The sequence below is a fragment of the Falco peregrinus genome, chromosome 3 (genome assembly GCF_023634155.1).
Source record: "Falco peregrinus isolate bFalPer1 chromosome 3, bFalPer1.pri, whole genome shotgun sequence".
In the NCBI taxonomy this organism is placed as follows: Eukaryota; Metazoa; Chordata; class Aves; order Falconiformes; family Falconidae; genus Falco; species Falco peregrinus.
Genome location: NC_073723.1, coordinates 12,038,925 through 12,054,163, shown reverse-complemented (window position 1 = coordinate 12,054,163; position 15,239 = coordinate 12,038,925). Strand labels below are relative to the sequence as shown.

At 44.6% G+C, this 15,239-nt stretch overlaps 1 protein-coding gene across 1 annotated transcript in view; it reads right to left on the bottom strand.

The window, feature by feature from the left end:
- Window positions 1-3,871, bottom strand: part of MARCHF11 (membrane associated ring-CH-type finger 11) — a 36,288-nt gene extending 32,417 nt beyond the window's left edge. Inside the window, exons 1-2 of the mRNA XM_055801048.1 lie at window positions 3,355-3,871; window positions 1,977-2,132 (exon numbers count right to left, since the gene is read on the bottom strand). Coding sequence (XP_055657023.1) covers window positions 1,977-2,132; window positions 3,355-3,681 — 483 coding nt within the window. The 5' untranslated portion in view covers window positions 3,682-3,871. The remainder of the gene's footprint in view (window positions 1-1,976; window positions 2,133-3,354) is intronic.
- Between the last annotated feature and the right edge of the window lie 11,368 nt (window positions 3,872-15,239).

The window sequence follows — 15,239 nt, the reverse complement described above, 5'->3', positions numbered from 1 at the left end:
CAGATGGCCACAGTTTTGAGACTTCCTTTTAGATTCTGTAACTACAAAAGGAATATTCAGTGTAGGAAAATGAGAAAGGTACTGCATGACCCTTTGGGTGTCAGGAATGTATGCCTAACATTATTTGAGTATGCAACTCCATGAAATGTTTTTGCATGCTGTTTTTTCAAGAATAAAAAAGGATAGACTTAAATAATTTACATTAAAAATGAAAGATGGGGTTAAGAATAAATCAAGTACTTTTTAAGCTATTGAAAGAGAAACACGAATCTAGTTCCCACCCCTCCCCAAAAAGTGCCATAACTCAGGAAAAGAATGGCATTTAACTTTTGGTTCTTCGGTTTCTTTGTACTTCGCTTTGGCTTGGCCAAACATTGTTGTCTACTGTGTCACCTACTGATGCTTTCTTTCTTCTTTGCTTTTGTTTTCCACAGAAATTTAATAGCTGTTTTTCAAACTGGGGCTTGGTTCTGTTGTCCACAGATAAGTGTCCAATGACATTTCAGAGGTCCTTTATAATCTCACTTGGCTTCCAGCTGCAGTTCCAGAGTTCCAGGTCATAAGTTGCATCATATCTGCTATCCTGTGTAGGCATTTTGGCTACCTTGTGACATCTCAGAACAGTACTAGATGCCTCTTTGCAGGCAACTGTGTCAGGTCTTTGCTGTCAAAAAAACAATTTTCAGAGACTACCATTGCAAACTGTTGGTAATATATCCTTTGCTAGGACAAGGATGAGATTGTTCTGGATATACAAGAAATAAAGATTTTTTAAAGATTAAAATAAGCCAATAGGATCAAATAGAATCCCATGCCAAACCACCAGATAAAGTCTATGTAGAATCCACCACTTTCATTTTCTGGAGCATTTTCAAATCCATTACTTTTTTACATCATAAAGATTCTATCCAGGAAAGCTTATCAAAAAGTTTCCTTTGTGGATTCATGAAGGAGAAGCTTGAAGTCAAACTGGGTCTGAAAGTACTTGCACCTATTCTAAACAGCTGTAAGCAAATATGTCAGTTATCTTACATCCAAGGAATGCTTATCATGCTCACACAACTGCCATTCCCATCCAAGTTTTCTATAAAACTCCAATCAAACGCAGGCACAGAAGAATGGCCCGCATCCTCTGGCCTTCAAGAGCTCCACCAACGCTGAGCTCATAGAATCAAAACTGGAAAAAGATTCAATTATCTTACTAAATGTGTTCCTCCGATCTTATGAAATACAATTTCTAGGATGGAATTTTAAGCCTCTAAAGAATTCTGATATGCAAAGTGGTATCAAGGCTTCCCTAACAGATTTGCTGAAGCTTTGAGTTTTCCCTCCCCTCTCCCTGAACACACTACCACTATAATGTTCTAACTTCCAGCTGCACGTTGTGATGCTATTAAAAGGGAGCTGTGAAAAATGTTACTGCATGTTTCAGCTTCTGAAACAGCTATTGGTGGACAAACTTAACAGAGCATTTTGCTACTCTGGATTGTGCCAAGACTGAAAAGTCACTTTTACTTTTTTACAATAGATGAATACACAGGCAACAGAAATCTTCTTTGCCTCTCTCCTCTGGACCCAAAGCTTGAAAAATGAATTTCACAATTGAAAAATTGATTTCACAACCTCTGACTATTTAACAAACTATGAAGGCATGTTTAAAATTTAGAAAGTGAATCAGGGAGATCTGAGTTGTTCTGTCATGTCTCAGTATGACATCTAATTAGAGAATTTATCAAACTCTGAAGACCATTTCTATGGCAAGCGAAAAGCTAGAAGAATGTAACAGAATCAAACGACTGCACATTTTAATAAGTGACTGGTCTTAAAGCTAACTTCAAGTGGGTGCAAGTGCTAACTGGTGAAGTATACAGGCTCTTCCACTGTATTTTCCAAAAACTTTGAAATAAACCTAAGAATCATTTTGATTTTAAAAATGACTGGAAAGACATATTTTTAAAAACAAACAAACAAATTACCTGGCAAGGCTTTTTCATTTTAATTGCTATAACATGATATCTGTAACAGCAGAGTTCACAGGTCCATGACCCTCTTTCACTTATCCACTTTAACAGGCAAAGCTGATGCGTGTATCGCACTGACCCGTCACAGCGGCACGGATTTAACAATTCACCCTGAAAAGGCAACACAGAAACATTCATTTTAAAGGAATCTTTTATGTACCTGCACATTCAATACCAAAATATTTATAGGTGTATAACAATGAACTGGTCTAAACTTTAATACGTGAAAAAGCATGTATATACTCAAAAATTAAACTGTCTTAAAAAGTCTAAGTGCTTCTAATGAGGCAAAGCCAGAGAACTGTCTATGTATGTACACATACATATGTGAAACAAGTGAAAGATTACTGTGCATCAAGCAACAGTAGCATTAGCCCTTTCAAATACCTCAAACGGTACTGAAAGTGATTACATGCATTGTTCCAACTGTTATTTGCAGTCATCGCTAGGAGAGAAACGGGTGACGTCAGAGAACTGTGCTCTTGGAGCCGGGCTCCGCACTGTCCAGCTAGCCTGGCAGCACCCCAAATAATGTAACTAAATACTTCCCCCAGTAGTTCACATATTTCTGAATTACATAAACCAGCTTTTCTCTTTCCTCGGAAAGATATCTTTTTTTAGCTAAACGACAAGACAAGCTACAAAACGCTAGCTACGGATCCACCACTGATATTGTGTCCAGTAATGCAATGACAGAGGAGATACCTGGAGGTCTTCCCAGCACTACCTGTAAGCTAACACTCTCATTTGAAAGTCTAATGGACACCTGAGAAATTCGTATTGTTTAAAGTCCCCGAAGGGACAGCCAGCGAGCGTGATGGCAGGAAGACTACACGGCGTGCAAGCCAGCCATAACACATCTCGGAACGGTCCTGGAGCTCTGCGCCGGCTCACAATTGCCCCAAGCGTTTGTCACACCGCCTCGTACAGCAGCTGAGGCTCGCAACGCCCGCTTCGGGGAGGGCTGTCCCCGCCAGGGCGCCGGCCGCGCTCGGCAGGCAGCACGGCGAGGGCGGCAGAGGGCAGCAGCCCGGCCGGCGGGGCGGGCGCGGGGCCGGCGGGGCGGGCGCGGGGCCGGCGGGGCGGGCGCGGGGCCGGCGGGGCGGGCGCGGGGCCGGCGGGGCGGGCGCGGGGCCGGCGGGGCGGGCGCGGGGCCGGCGGGGCGGGCGCGGGGCCGGCGGGGCGAGCCCTGTCCCTGGTGCTGATCGCTCCCCGACGCCCGCCCGCCCGCCGCCGGCCCCCGCCAATGCCGCCTCGGGGGCGGTGGGCGGTGAGGGGAGCGGCCCGTCCGCGCTGGGCGCGGGGAGCTGCCCGCCCGCCCCGCTCTCCTCACCTGCTCGGGGCCCTGGAAGCAGATCTTGCAGATGGGGCCGGCCCCGCCGGGGTGGCTGCCGCTGCCGCTCTCGCTGCTGCACACCGAGCGGGTCTCGGGTTTGTCGCCGCCGGCGGCCCCCGCCTCGGCGCGGCCGCTCTCCGAGCCGCCCCTCCGGCCCTCGCCAGCGCTGGGGCCGCCGCTGTCTCCCTCCTCCGGGCTGTCCCCGCTCTCGTCCCCCGCTGCGGCCGGCAGCTCCAGCGGGGCGGCGCGGTCCGGCTGCGGCTCCCCGGGAGGGAGGACGACGCTCCCCTCTGCGCAGCTCATGCCCGCGCCGGCCCGGGGCATCCGCTCACCCGGGGCCGGGCCGGCCCGAAGCGGCGGATGGCGGCGAGGGCGCCCTTCCCGCTGCCAGAGGCCGGGAAGGTGACCCGGCGCGGCCGCCTCTCTCCGCCGCGCTCCGGAGCCGCGCCGGCGGCGTGTGCGTGTGAGGGAGCGTGACCGCGTGTGGGTGGCGGCGTGTGTGGGTGCGTGCGTGTGCGTGGGGCTGGGGGCGGCGGGGCGGGGGGGCGGGGCGGGGCGGGCGGGAGGGAGGGGCAGGTCCGGCACGCGCCGGGCCGGGTCCCGCCGGCGGCAGCCGCCCCCGAGCGCCCGGGAGAGCGCGCGCGGGGACCGTCACTGGGTCCCGCCTCCCCCGCACCGGCGCGGCCATCCCCGCTCGGGCCGGCGGGGACACCGGCACCCTCGGCGGCTGCCGGCGCCTGCCCGGCCGGGCCAAGACCTGCCCCTGCCCCGGGCGGCGGGGCCGCGCCTGCCCTCCCGCCGGCGCCCTGCCCCCGCCCCTCAGCGCCGTGCGCCCCGCGCCCCAGCGGCTGCCTCCCCGGCGCCGCCGCCGCCGCCCCCCCGCCCCCACGGGCACGGCTTAGCGCTGCCGCCGCCGTTCCCTTCGTGGCCGCGGCTCCGACCCCGGCCGGGCGCCCCGGCGGGCCGGTTCTCGCCCCTCGGCCCTGCACAAGCCCCGGGCCCAGCGGGCGGTGGCGGCACGGCAGCGCTCGCGGGGCTCCGCCACCCCGCACCCCGGCGCAGGGCCCAGCCCCTGAAGGGACACGCACCTACAGGACTTTTTACTTTACCGGGTTTTTCATTGCAGAAGATCGCGCTTGTACAAGCTCAACAGAACCAATGTGCAACAGTTGTTCTCTGGGTGTGAAACAGTGGTCCTCCTAGTCTTTTGTGGGTGGCTTTTTTTTTTCTGCCAAAATTCCTTACATCACCTCGTTTTCAAAATTAAATCTGCTAAAGGCATCATGATCAAATATCTTAAAAAAAAAAAAAAAAAAGAACCTACAGTGGTTAGAAATTCTTTAAAGTTTGGCTGGGGCTGCTAAAGGAAAGTATGTGTGAATTTGTGAATTTCAGCATCAAATATAACACCAGTGCACATTTCATCTCGTGAAAATGACAGCAACTGTCTGCACTGGGAAAGAGAAAGAAATAAAACCTCAAAACACAATTGTGAAGCCATATGCTCTTCCACAGCCACATTTAGATTCCAAGTATGATGAAATCACCCATCTTCTTCACTGGCTGCTTCATAGCTGGCCTCAGGATGAGGGTGTACCAGGATGGCTCAGCCACCTCCCGCACCAGCCACCTTTTGATAGCAGTGGCTTCCTTGGTGTGGGCATGTTATCAGAAGAATGACGAAGCACAGAGAACCAAAACGGCACTCGTCGGCCTGTGGCCCTGTGGCTGTCCAGCTCTCTGGAGAGGCTTGCTGAGCATGCACCAAAGGCCTGGTCCAGCCCCTCGGCCTGGCTGGAGGCCAGCTCAGGCGGTATGCTATCTGCACAGGAGCAGCAGCCCCATGTTGCAGGAGAGTGATGTTCACGCTAGCTGGGGCAAGGTGCAGTTCAAGCCCTTTCGGTCCTCCTACAGTCTGCATGTGTTATGGAGGCCAAGTGATAGATACATTAAGGACAAAACAACACTTGTGTTTACAGCATTGCTCTAAAAAAGCGCATATTCAGAGGTTGTCTTCCCATAGTGGATTAAGAGGTAGTGTTATCAACTGAAAGAGAGCAGTTTTAGATTAGATATGAGGAAGAAATTACTGTGAGGGTGGTGAGGCACCGGAACAGGTTGCCCAGAGAAGCTGTGGATGCCCCATCCCTGGAACTGTTCAGGCCAGGTTGGATTTTGAGCAACCTGGTCTAGGGGAAGGTGCCCCTGCCCATGGCAGGGGGGGTTTGAACTGCATGATCTTCAAGTCCCCTTCCAACTTAAACCATCCTATGATTCTACGATTCTACCTTTTCTTATCATCCACTAGTTCCCATTCTCACGAAAACCTTTGTTCTGACAGCTCTGCAATAGCTAAGCCAGTGCTGGCCATTAAGCTTGGCATTAGGACAAGATGCTCCAACCCTGAAACTACTTTTGTTCACAAGGTGTTTGTGAAGTAGGTAAGTAGCATGGATTCATCCAGATTTGGTAATGTAAGACAAAAATTGTCACACTGACAGTGACATTACTTCAGGATGCTGTGAAGGTAAGAAATTCTTCTATATATAATTTTTTCATAGCAAAGTAATATGTGAAGAGGTTGCCAGAGAAAAAAACCAGAACTGGAGACAGAATTAATCAAATAAACTAATTCTAAGGAAAGAAGGGGCAATCATGAAAAAAAAAACAAAAAACAAAACAAAACAGGACATGTCAGAACAAACAGATGAGTCCAAAATACTGGTTAGGAAAGAACTAAAGCAGAACCAGAAGGAAAAGACAGTGGAACTAAAGTAGTGAAGTGAGAAATGAATGCTAAAAGGTTACTCATCTGCATCAGAGGAATACAGCGTGCCCTTGCCATTTGCTGTTTGCTGGGGATTATGCCATTTTTCTTTCTCATCCTTTTGTTTGTCAGCAAAAAATCAATAAATAACATGGCTTTTGGAAAGGATAAAAAGAGAAGATAAAAATGTCAACACAGAAATGGAATGACTTCTTAATGACAGGAAAAGAAAGAACAATGTGGCGATAGAGAATAATAGTGTTAAGAATTAAGGTCAATCTTTTCTACTTAATCCGCCCCAAATAAATGTATAACATGACTCTTCAAAGGGTTAACAGATCTAGTATAATTATAAGAATTTTTCTTTCACACATATGTAATTAGTTTGGAGAGCTGATTGCAAGTGGGTATGTCATAGACATGAGGTTTTTAATACATCACCTGTTTACATGTCTACCAACAGCTTACTGGCACACTAGCTAAAATAAAATTGCAAAGGCTATCGATCCCCATGTTTCAGCGTACATTAGCATTGTTTGGCATGCTGGGGGTGGGAGGAGATGCCAGCAAATGAGCAGGGGGGGGTGGTAAGTGTTATATAACACAGCATCCAACCCAAGCGGCGTTCAGCCTTCTGCTGAGCGAGAGAGGGGGGCAGGAGCCAACAGCAAAGATCGAAACAGAAAGAAGAAAAATTTAAAGCAGGAAAGGATATTCTGCTTCGTAACAGCAGTAGTGTAGGTGGTTGGGAGAAAGAAAAAAAAGAAGCTGAAAAGAGGAATTAATTTGTGATGGGGACAGTGAAGTGGAGCTCATGGGATTTATGTTCAAGCACAGCTTTGCCATGCGCTCTTTGAACAACCTTGAGCAAGTGACCTCCGGTGGAATGCAGGCATCCAGTCCCCCAGACACAGCAGCTAGTCCTACCGCCAGCTGGGTGTCCAGCAGCCTCCGGAGGACTGTGGCCATCACCTCTGCTGTCTCTTTTGGGAACCGTGGGGCATTCAAACTGGCACCAGACTTCTAGATGCAGGCACATCTCCCTTAGTCTCTCTGTCTTGTTTTCTACGTAAAACTGAAACAATAATGTTCACTTTCTCTGTTCTTATTCCTGCCTTTTCCATTAGAATTTGCAATATTTTACTGGCAGATTCAGGCCGTATTTGTACAGTCTTGATCTTGGCTGAGGTACCTAGGCATTGTAACAAGGCAAATAAAAGGAATAGTGATACAGATAAAAATAACACCAAGGTGATAAGACTGTGGGACAGTGAAATTAATTGCATTTTCAGCAGGCAATGGAAAAGGCAGGAGAAGTACAACCCCTGAGAGAATGGAAGTTGTCTCTCACCTATTTTACTCTCAGTTCTGCTCCACGTACAGTCTTTTTCCCACTCCACCAGCTCGGCACCGTGCAATTTTTTCCTCTGAATAAACCAACGAGAAGTCAAGCCCATTTTTTTACCTGAGGACAATCAGATGTAGATAGAATATCCAGAAAGAAAAAACAGAGGAAGGTGTTTGAATGGTGGGGAAATGTTCAGGGAATGGACAGAACAGGGTTTTTTGTTATTTTTAAATTATTATCTATCAAGATAAACACTGTAAGTACAGTTTTGTGTACACAGAGGTGTTGGTTGCACAGGAATAAAGGGTAATACTCAGGGGATGTTATAAGAATGGAAGCACTGTGTTACTGCACATTTAGAAACTAATCCCTGCTCTTCTTTTTTCTCAAAAAGTTTCTGTAATGCATTGGTCTGTACCATAAATACAGTAACAGTTCAGTGATGGGTTTGTTCCATTTTGCGGCTTCCTGTATCTCTGAAGAAAACAAAATGATATAGTTTTAAAATATTAATAAAGGAGTAAAGGGAGTAATTTCCAGTGTATTACATTCAAAACAAAAAAACCCTGAGATAGTAGAAAGCAAAATCCACTTGAATGATAATACAGACACATTATTATTCTATTTACTGAATAGCATGTATATGTCCCTTTCAGAATAAAACTCAGGTTAGTGGAGATCCCATGTAAACAAAAATAAGACATTTCAGCTGTAAACAAATGCCTCACATTAACTGGAAATGCATTTTACATGTTTAATGCAACATAAAAATTGCTTCTGAGTAATATCCCCATCTGTCAAATTTCCATGCTCAACTTTATTACACTAAAAGACCTGCACAGATGGTTAATAGCCATGCTAGTGACTGTGTATTATTTGCTGGTTCACTGAATGTGCCTGATTTTTGTTATGAACACACATGCATCCTGCGGTCGAAGTTTTTACAGTTATGTCAACCAATTAAAATCTCATGCGGACAGAAACCTCTTGTCTAATGAAAATCTTTATTTTCATATTGCTCTCTTTCTTTTTTGGAAATGCATACCTAGGTTCCCATCCAACCCAATATTGCTCGAAACTGATACATCTCTACATTGCAAAAGTGTCTAGTCTCTAGCAGCTACAGATGTTTCTTGCTCCAACCTTCACAGGGATTTCCCATCTCCGTGGGGCCGTGAGCGCATCCCCCCTCCCAGGCAGTTGGCTCCCAGGTCTCAGGACTAGCTCAGGGACGGGGCAGCCACAGGCTGTCCCCTTCCTTCCTTCTGTGACTGGGCACGGCAGGGGAGCCACAGCCTGGGCCAACCCCTGACCCTGGGAGCTGTTTTAAGCTGAGCCTCTGCCACTTGGGCCCTGCCTGAGCTACATCTCCCACCATATCATAGGACATGCCTGGCCATGGCCACATAAACTTGGGCGCAGCCACGGGACCATGTCCCATCTGGTCTCATCCCCACCCGCAGAGAGGCGCCCAGTGCCCGGGGCTGGGCTCCCCCAGCTGCCCTGGCCACCCGGCCCTGCCATCACCCACGCACGAGCCCCTGGCACCCCTGGCACAGGAGTCTGCAGTGCCCTGGCCGTTCTCTGTATTTTCTTTTGTATTTTGCCTTTTCTTCTGTATTGTCCAAGAAATGGTGAATGGCATCCTTGTCCTTTTACAGGAGGCTTCTGAAAACATGCATCCACTAATTATTTTAATGTGCTTTCAGATGCTTATGTGGGTGATCATAGAAAAGTTTAAAATTTTTATTTTAATATAGTTTTCCTTCTTGGAATATTATACCATTCATAATCACTATGTTTTACTTACTGAATTCCCATCTTATTTGCCAATATGCTGTCTTTCTTCAGACCTGCTAATTTATTTTTAAAACATTTGAAACTACCTATGATTAATTTTTCTCCACCGTGAAATATAGCTTACTGTGAAATATAGTCTCCCTTTTGATCTTTAACTGTTTGGAAGTATTTTTTCTTAACATTTTTCCTTGTACCAGTTGTTGAGGGGGAAAAAAAGGCTTAGCATACCTCATTCCAGAATGAGGTAATCTTTGTTTGCAAATAATTTTAGTTCCTTGGTTTATTTTGGAAATAGATCAGCTGTCATGGATTCTAGAGGGCAGCATCACTGAGTTTGGTTTATTGAAACAGAAATGACAGGATGTCAATTAGCTTTTCCATTACAAGTTATATGAACAAAAACTACCATGCAAGGCCAAAGTGAATTTATTTTAGTATCAGCTGAACAGATCCCTTTTTATCTGTTTACAAAGAAAAGAAAAATAAACCTTTTTTTTTTTTTTAACAGGCATTTTTCTTCAATTTCATTGTCTTTAAGCATCAGAATGACTGTAATATGCGATATAGGGAACCTCAAACCTTTAAAAGTAGTGTTGAGACACCAAAAATAATCTAACAGCTTCCCAAATATTTACCCGTTGGCTTTTAGCCTATTCTGTATGCCTCCAGTGTATGTCTAACAACTTAAAAAGATTTGAGATGTTCATTCCTGGCAGAGGAAGCATTGGTCTGGTTGTTTCTCACACCATAGGCTGTTCTTGACTGTTTTGTCTCCAAGGGCTCAATCTCATTCTGGAAATAAAAATACGAACCCCTGTATTTGAACTAAAGACCAGATCTTGATGTGGCAGCAGTTGTAAACTTCTGTGTGGTCTAAGCCATAGAAGATGTCACAGCTATGATGAGTCAGTGTGAATTACCTAATCTAGTGCTTTCTGAGACACTGGCAAAAATGCAGACTTCCAGGTTTACCTCCGGTTGGACTGCGTGTTTTGCAGCTCTACCAGAAGTGACCTGTGGACGTTATCTGCTAAAAAGGAGATCCAGCTCCTGCAGATATGAAACTTTGCTTCCTTAAGGGGTTCCAAAACAATGAGGTGAGTTGTTGGAAGAGCTAGAGATAGAATTTATAATTTCAAGATTGCAGCTTGGCTGTGCTTTTCTGTGAAATAGTTTTGTTCTCTTCATCCTGCTACCCACCAGCCCTCTCAAAAAGAAAAAAGAAAAAGAAAATACTATCTCATGAGATCGCCCATTATGTATCAATAGCCAAAATGGTGATTCTTTTGATGAATTTGTAACAAAATATACAATAGCCACCACAGGCCATGCTGGATTAGATTAGGAAAGTGTTACATCACTGAAGAGGGTATTCTAGTTCTTACAAAATCTGCTGCATTTGCCAGTTAAATAATCTTGTTTCAGAATGACAGTTACATAAACCAAAAGAAGTGACATCTTTTATGCTTCTCTAAGGGGAAACAGTAAATACTCTCTTCTCACTGATCCCACCCATCCTTGACTACCTTATCGAAATAAGATGTTAGCTAAGTCTGTTTTTAGCTTTTTGGCTCCGTTTCTTCCTCTGAAGACACTTGCAGAAAATGTGAGGTAATGCAGGAGCATGTCATCTGCTGCGGGAAAGGAAAAGGAAATGATTGGTGTTGGTGGAAGCTCATGAGTGTTTAATCAAGGTCTGTGGCTTGAAATCTATAGCAAAGGAAATGCAGGATTTCCTGTGCATTGGTGATCAGTCCTGGAGGTGACCGTCGAGTAGATGTTTACGCAGAGAAGTGAAGGATAGCGTTTAGGAAGGATTCTTTATTTATGGCACTTTGCAAGGGATACTTTGCAAGCAAGGTAGGACAGGGCAAGGACAGAAAAGGGAACTGTGGACACGCCTATGCTGCAGTAACAGCTAGAGCTGCCGTGTGGCAAGAGTTACTGTCTTTCATTGAACTTATTTCATGCATGTACTCACAACACACCAAGTACACAAAGGGTAGAGCACAAATCCATTGGATACCTGCTTCCTTCACTGCACGATTTTTGCTTTCACTGCAGGAAGGCATGCTAGGGACAAGCAGATACAGCTTCACACTCGGGGTGTGCAAGGTTACTGAGGTTACTGCAAAGAGAAACTGGACAAAAAATGCTAAAGAGCTGCAGAACCGGTGGTTCGTTAACTGCCCCTCCCTGGTGAACTGTGCATTGTCCAGCCTGAACCTGAACACTACACTGAATAAAAGCTGCAGAGATGAACACAGAGATGTGTTAGCTACGTATGTGACCCTTTTGAAGCACAGCTGCAGGGAAAGGATAAACTGGAGGTTAGTCCTGCAACTATTCTGTACATTCCCTGACTGCTAAAGCTGCAAAATGAAACATGCCTGAGTGATACCAGACATTGTGGAGGCACCGGGACAGGAGTGGTTTCAGATCCAGCGGCAGATACTTCAGTGAAAACTTTGAGTGTACTAATCTGAAATCTGTGTCCTTTGGATGCAAGCTATCATTGCATTCCTCTGAGACATTCACATGGAGCATGCAGATACGCTGTAGGACCTATAAGAAACCCATGCCCTTCTGGCGAAGCATCTGGAGGTCTGGAGATCAAGAAGGATACCTAAGGGCATTCAAAATGGCACCAAATACCTACGTGCATGCAACTAATTAAAACCTGAATCAACCACCGCTAGAGAAACAGGAGGTGGGCAAAGTCAGATTGGTCAGACTGCACTTGAGCGCATCTTAACCTCTCGCTATTTCTCTAGACTTCTTGAGAACTAAGGTATTACCGCTCCCACTCCTGTTTCGGCACAGTTCCCTTTCTGTCTGTCATTTGGGGTGGCAATGGTGGAGAAAGAGATACGTGCGCAATGCTAAACTGGATGAAGAGATCCTGGATAAAAACATCCCTAGATTAAGCCTATTTCTAATCATGAATATACAGTTAGCGAGCTTGATCCTTGTTCTCCTGGTAACAAACACTTCTTTCTGGAACAATTGCTTGAAACAGCAAGCAATTGCCTTCTTCTGTACATTTGATTACTAATTTCTTATCAGAACAATAAAACCCAAGTCACTTCTCTTCCAGTCCTCATATTATAATTTCATTTCTGCTGCCAAAGCGTGCCTGCCTGGCTTCTGCTTTGTATATTTGATGTGCAGCTGTGGTAGGAAGCCACAAATAGCAGCACAACATCTTTAAGAGCTGCGTTTCCAAGGGTAGAAGGACCCTGCAGGGCAGCTATTCCAAGGGAGCCAGGGAGCCATCCAAAATGTTTGGGAAGTAGCAAATCACGTTGTGATGAGAAAGGTGCAGAATTAACCAGAAAGTGTTATTCTTCCAACTTTCCCATTGCAGGAAAGAAAGTGGCTTTTGGCCAACTATACACAAAAGAAATCGGTACCCTTTCTCACTAGTTTGAAAGGCAGATATAGGCTGCTCTAGCTGTGTTATATATTTATGGAGGCATGACAAAGTATGCAAGTATTATTCCATATATTGCGCTTTTTTTTTTTTTTTTTTACCTGCTGTAATAGATAAGGGATACTTGCAAAGCAATCAATCTGTAGGATGCCTTAGGATTAACTAAAAGGGGTTTTTTTCATCATTTACAATAAGGATGGACACATGGCATTTATTTAACTGAAGAACCTTATGCACTCAAGAGAGGAAGGGAAGCACCCTTAAGCTGTGCATACTAGAATCTAATTGCTATCCCTTATTGTATTCATATGCATGAATATGCAGGGATGTCCATGTCTGTCTTCAGGTGAAATAGGACAGCCTTTATAAAGCTTACATGGCTGGCTGTGGGCTTTTCAAATTCTGGATGCTCCAGAGCTTTCTGTCTCTTTTTAGCCAAGAGCTGGAAGCATAACACTACTTGAAAGATAATCCTGGGTGTTTAATTAAAATCTGAAGAAAGATATTTGAATATGTTACCTTAAATTTCAGCCCTGTATCTATTTTCATCTCATAGAGGCTTCTCCTGACAGCGTCGGCTCTTTTGAAATTGGTCTTTCCTTGTTTATTTGTAATAAGCATTCCCAAGTTTCTCTTGATAATATTGCAATGAATCATTCAAAGAGCAGAGCGAGTTGGATTATTTGGTCCAGAGTAAATTGTAATACGCAGTGATTTTTATGTCTGGGTCATATTCACTTGAATCACAGGGAAAATGAGTTTTAGCATCCTTAATAAAAAATGTTCCCTTGGGATATATACCCAATTTGCAATGATTGTCAGTTAGAACAGCTGATACAGATACAAGAAGTTACCAGCTAACCTTACTTAGCACTTCAGAGCTCTAGATCCTGGGAACAAAGTTCAGTGGTACAATTAATTGATCTTTCTGTCTATTTATGTACTTTATCTTCTCATGCCTGTATACATTCACTAGTAACTTCGATATCAAACAAAAAACATTGTGCATAAATTCTTATACAATTGCGTGCCATTATTGACTTTTTATCAAATTTATTGCATTCTGAATAAGCATGAAACTGCAGCATAAAAATCTTTAGGGGATTCCAGGGCAAGTACATGAGCAGAAGCCTGTCGTAACTTCAAATATTCATAGGAACATAGATTTCAACAAGCCAGAAAAGATCAAGAGTCCAAATGTTGAAACATCCTGCCCCTGGCAATGGTCTTTAATTATCTTTCAAAGAAAGTTCACATGGCTTATTTCCACACTGGGTCAAGCCTATCTGGGTAAAAAAACCTGTTCAAATGCTAGTCATATGGGTGATCTGCTTGTGCCCCAAAGCACTAGATTCGCTTTCCCAAGCCATTCTAATATGCATTTGCTCTTCTTATTGCTCTCAACCAACTCTAATCTCATCTTTGATACTTGGGAGAAAAGTCAACCCAAAAAATGAGATTCCTTTAGCTAAGTCTTTCCACATTATTTCCCTCTATTTATTTATTTATTTTTCATTAATACACCGGCTTCATTATAGGACATGAAAAATTACAGTGACACAGAGTTTAATTACTGTGCTTTTTCTCAAGGGAACTGCATTGTAATCTGTATCACTACTATTACTGCCTTAACTAATAACTAAAAGAGGTCATGTTCTAGGTTAATAGCCTGCAGCTGCAATGTAGAAAAATCTGCAGTACTAAATATTGCTGTCTAAATAAACTAGATACAGCTAATAGTGCTATCCAACGACAGTGAGTATTTGCACACAGATGTTGACATTAATCTCAAGTGCCAGTTCATTTCACTCTACTTGACTTTATTGCATTTGCACCTACATTGAAAACCAAATCAGGTCTGGAAACAGCATGTTGGTCAAATAATTCTTTCCAGCTGAGGAATTTCTGAAGGTGTCCAGCTGGAGAGAAAGTTATTCAAACCAATGAGTTACAGGTGGTCTCAGCCATCTTGACAGTCTTTACTTTAGACGCTTTTACACTCACTGTCAAAATAGACTTTGTGAAGACTTCTTCATCTGTCCTTTCAATGGAAAATAAATCACAAATCCCACTTTGACTTCAACAATACTTTAGAATTTTTAACAGGGACACTGATGGTGTCCAAAATTATGCTATACTCAGCACTTGTAGAGTACAGCACAGTCAGTCTGCATTTCCTTCCCTGTCAAACCAAACAGCCAAATGTCTATATATAACTGCTTAGCTATCAGGAGGGGGCTTATAGTGAGAACATTATGGAACAAAAGAATTTTCCTCCTATATCTCCTACATCTAACATGCCCGTCTGGCTCAGTTAAAACATTTCACACAGTCTCTTGCTTGTGTCTTCACCATTTGTTATTATACAAACAAACTGAGTCTTTGTTGTATAACCTGTACATCATGGCCACACTAACACAGATGATAAAGCTACTAATGTCTCTTGCATTTGCATTTCATACATGAGAAACGGATGTAGGAAAGTACAAGAAACTGACTGGAAAATTCAAAATAAAACTTCTATGCCTTAGAGT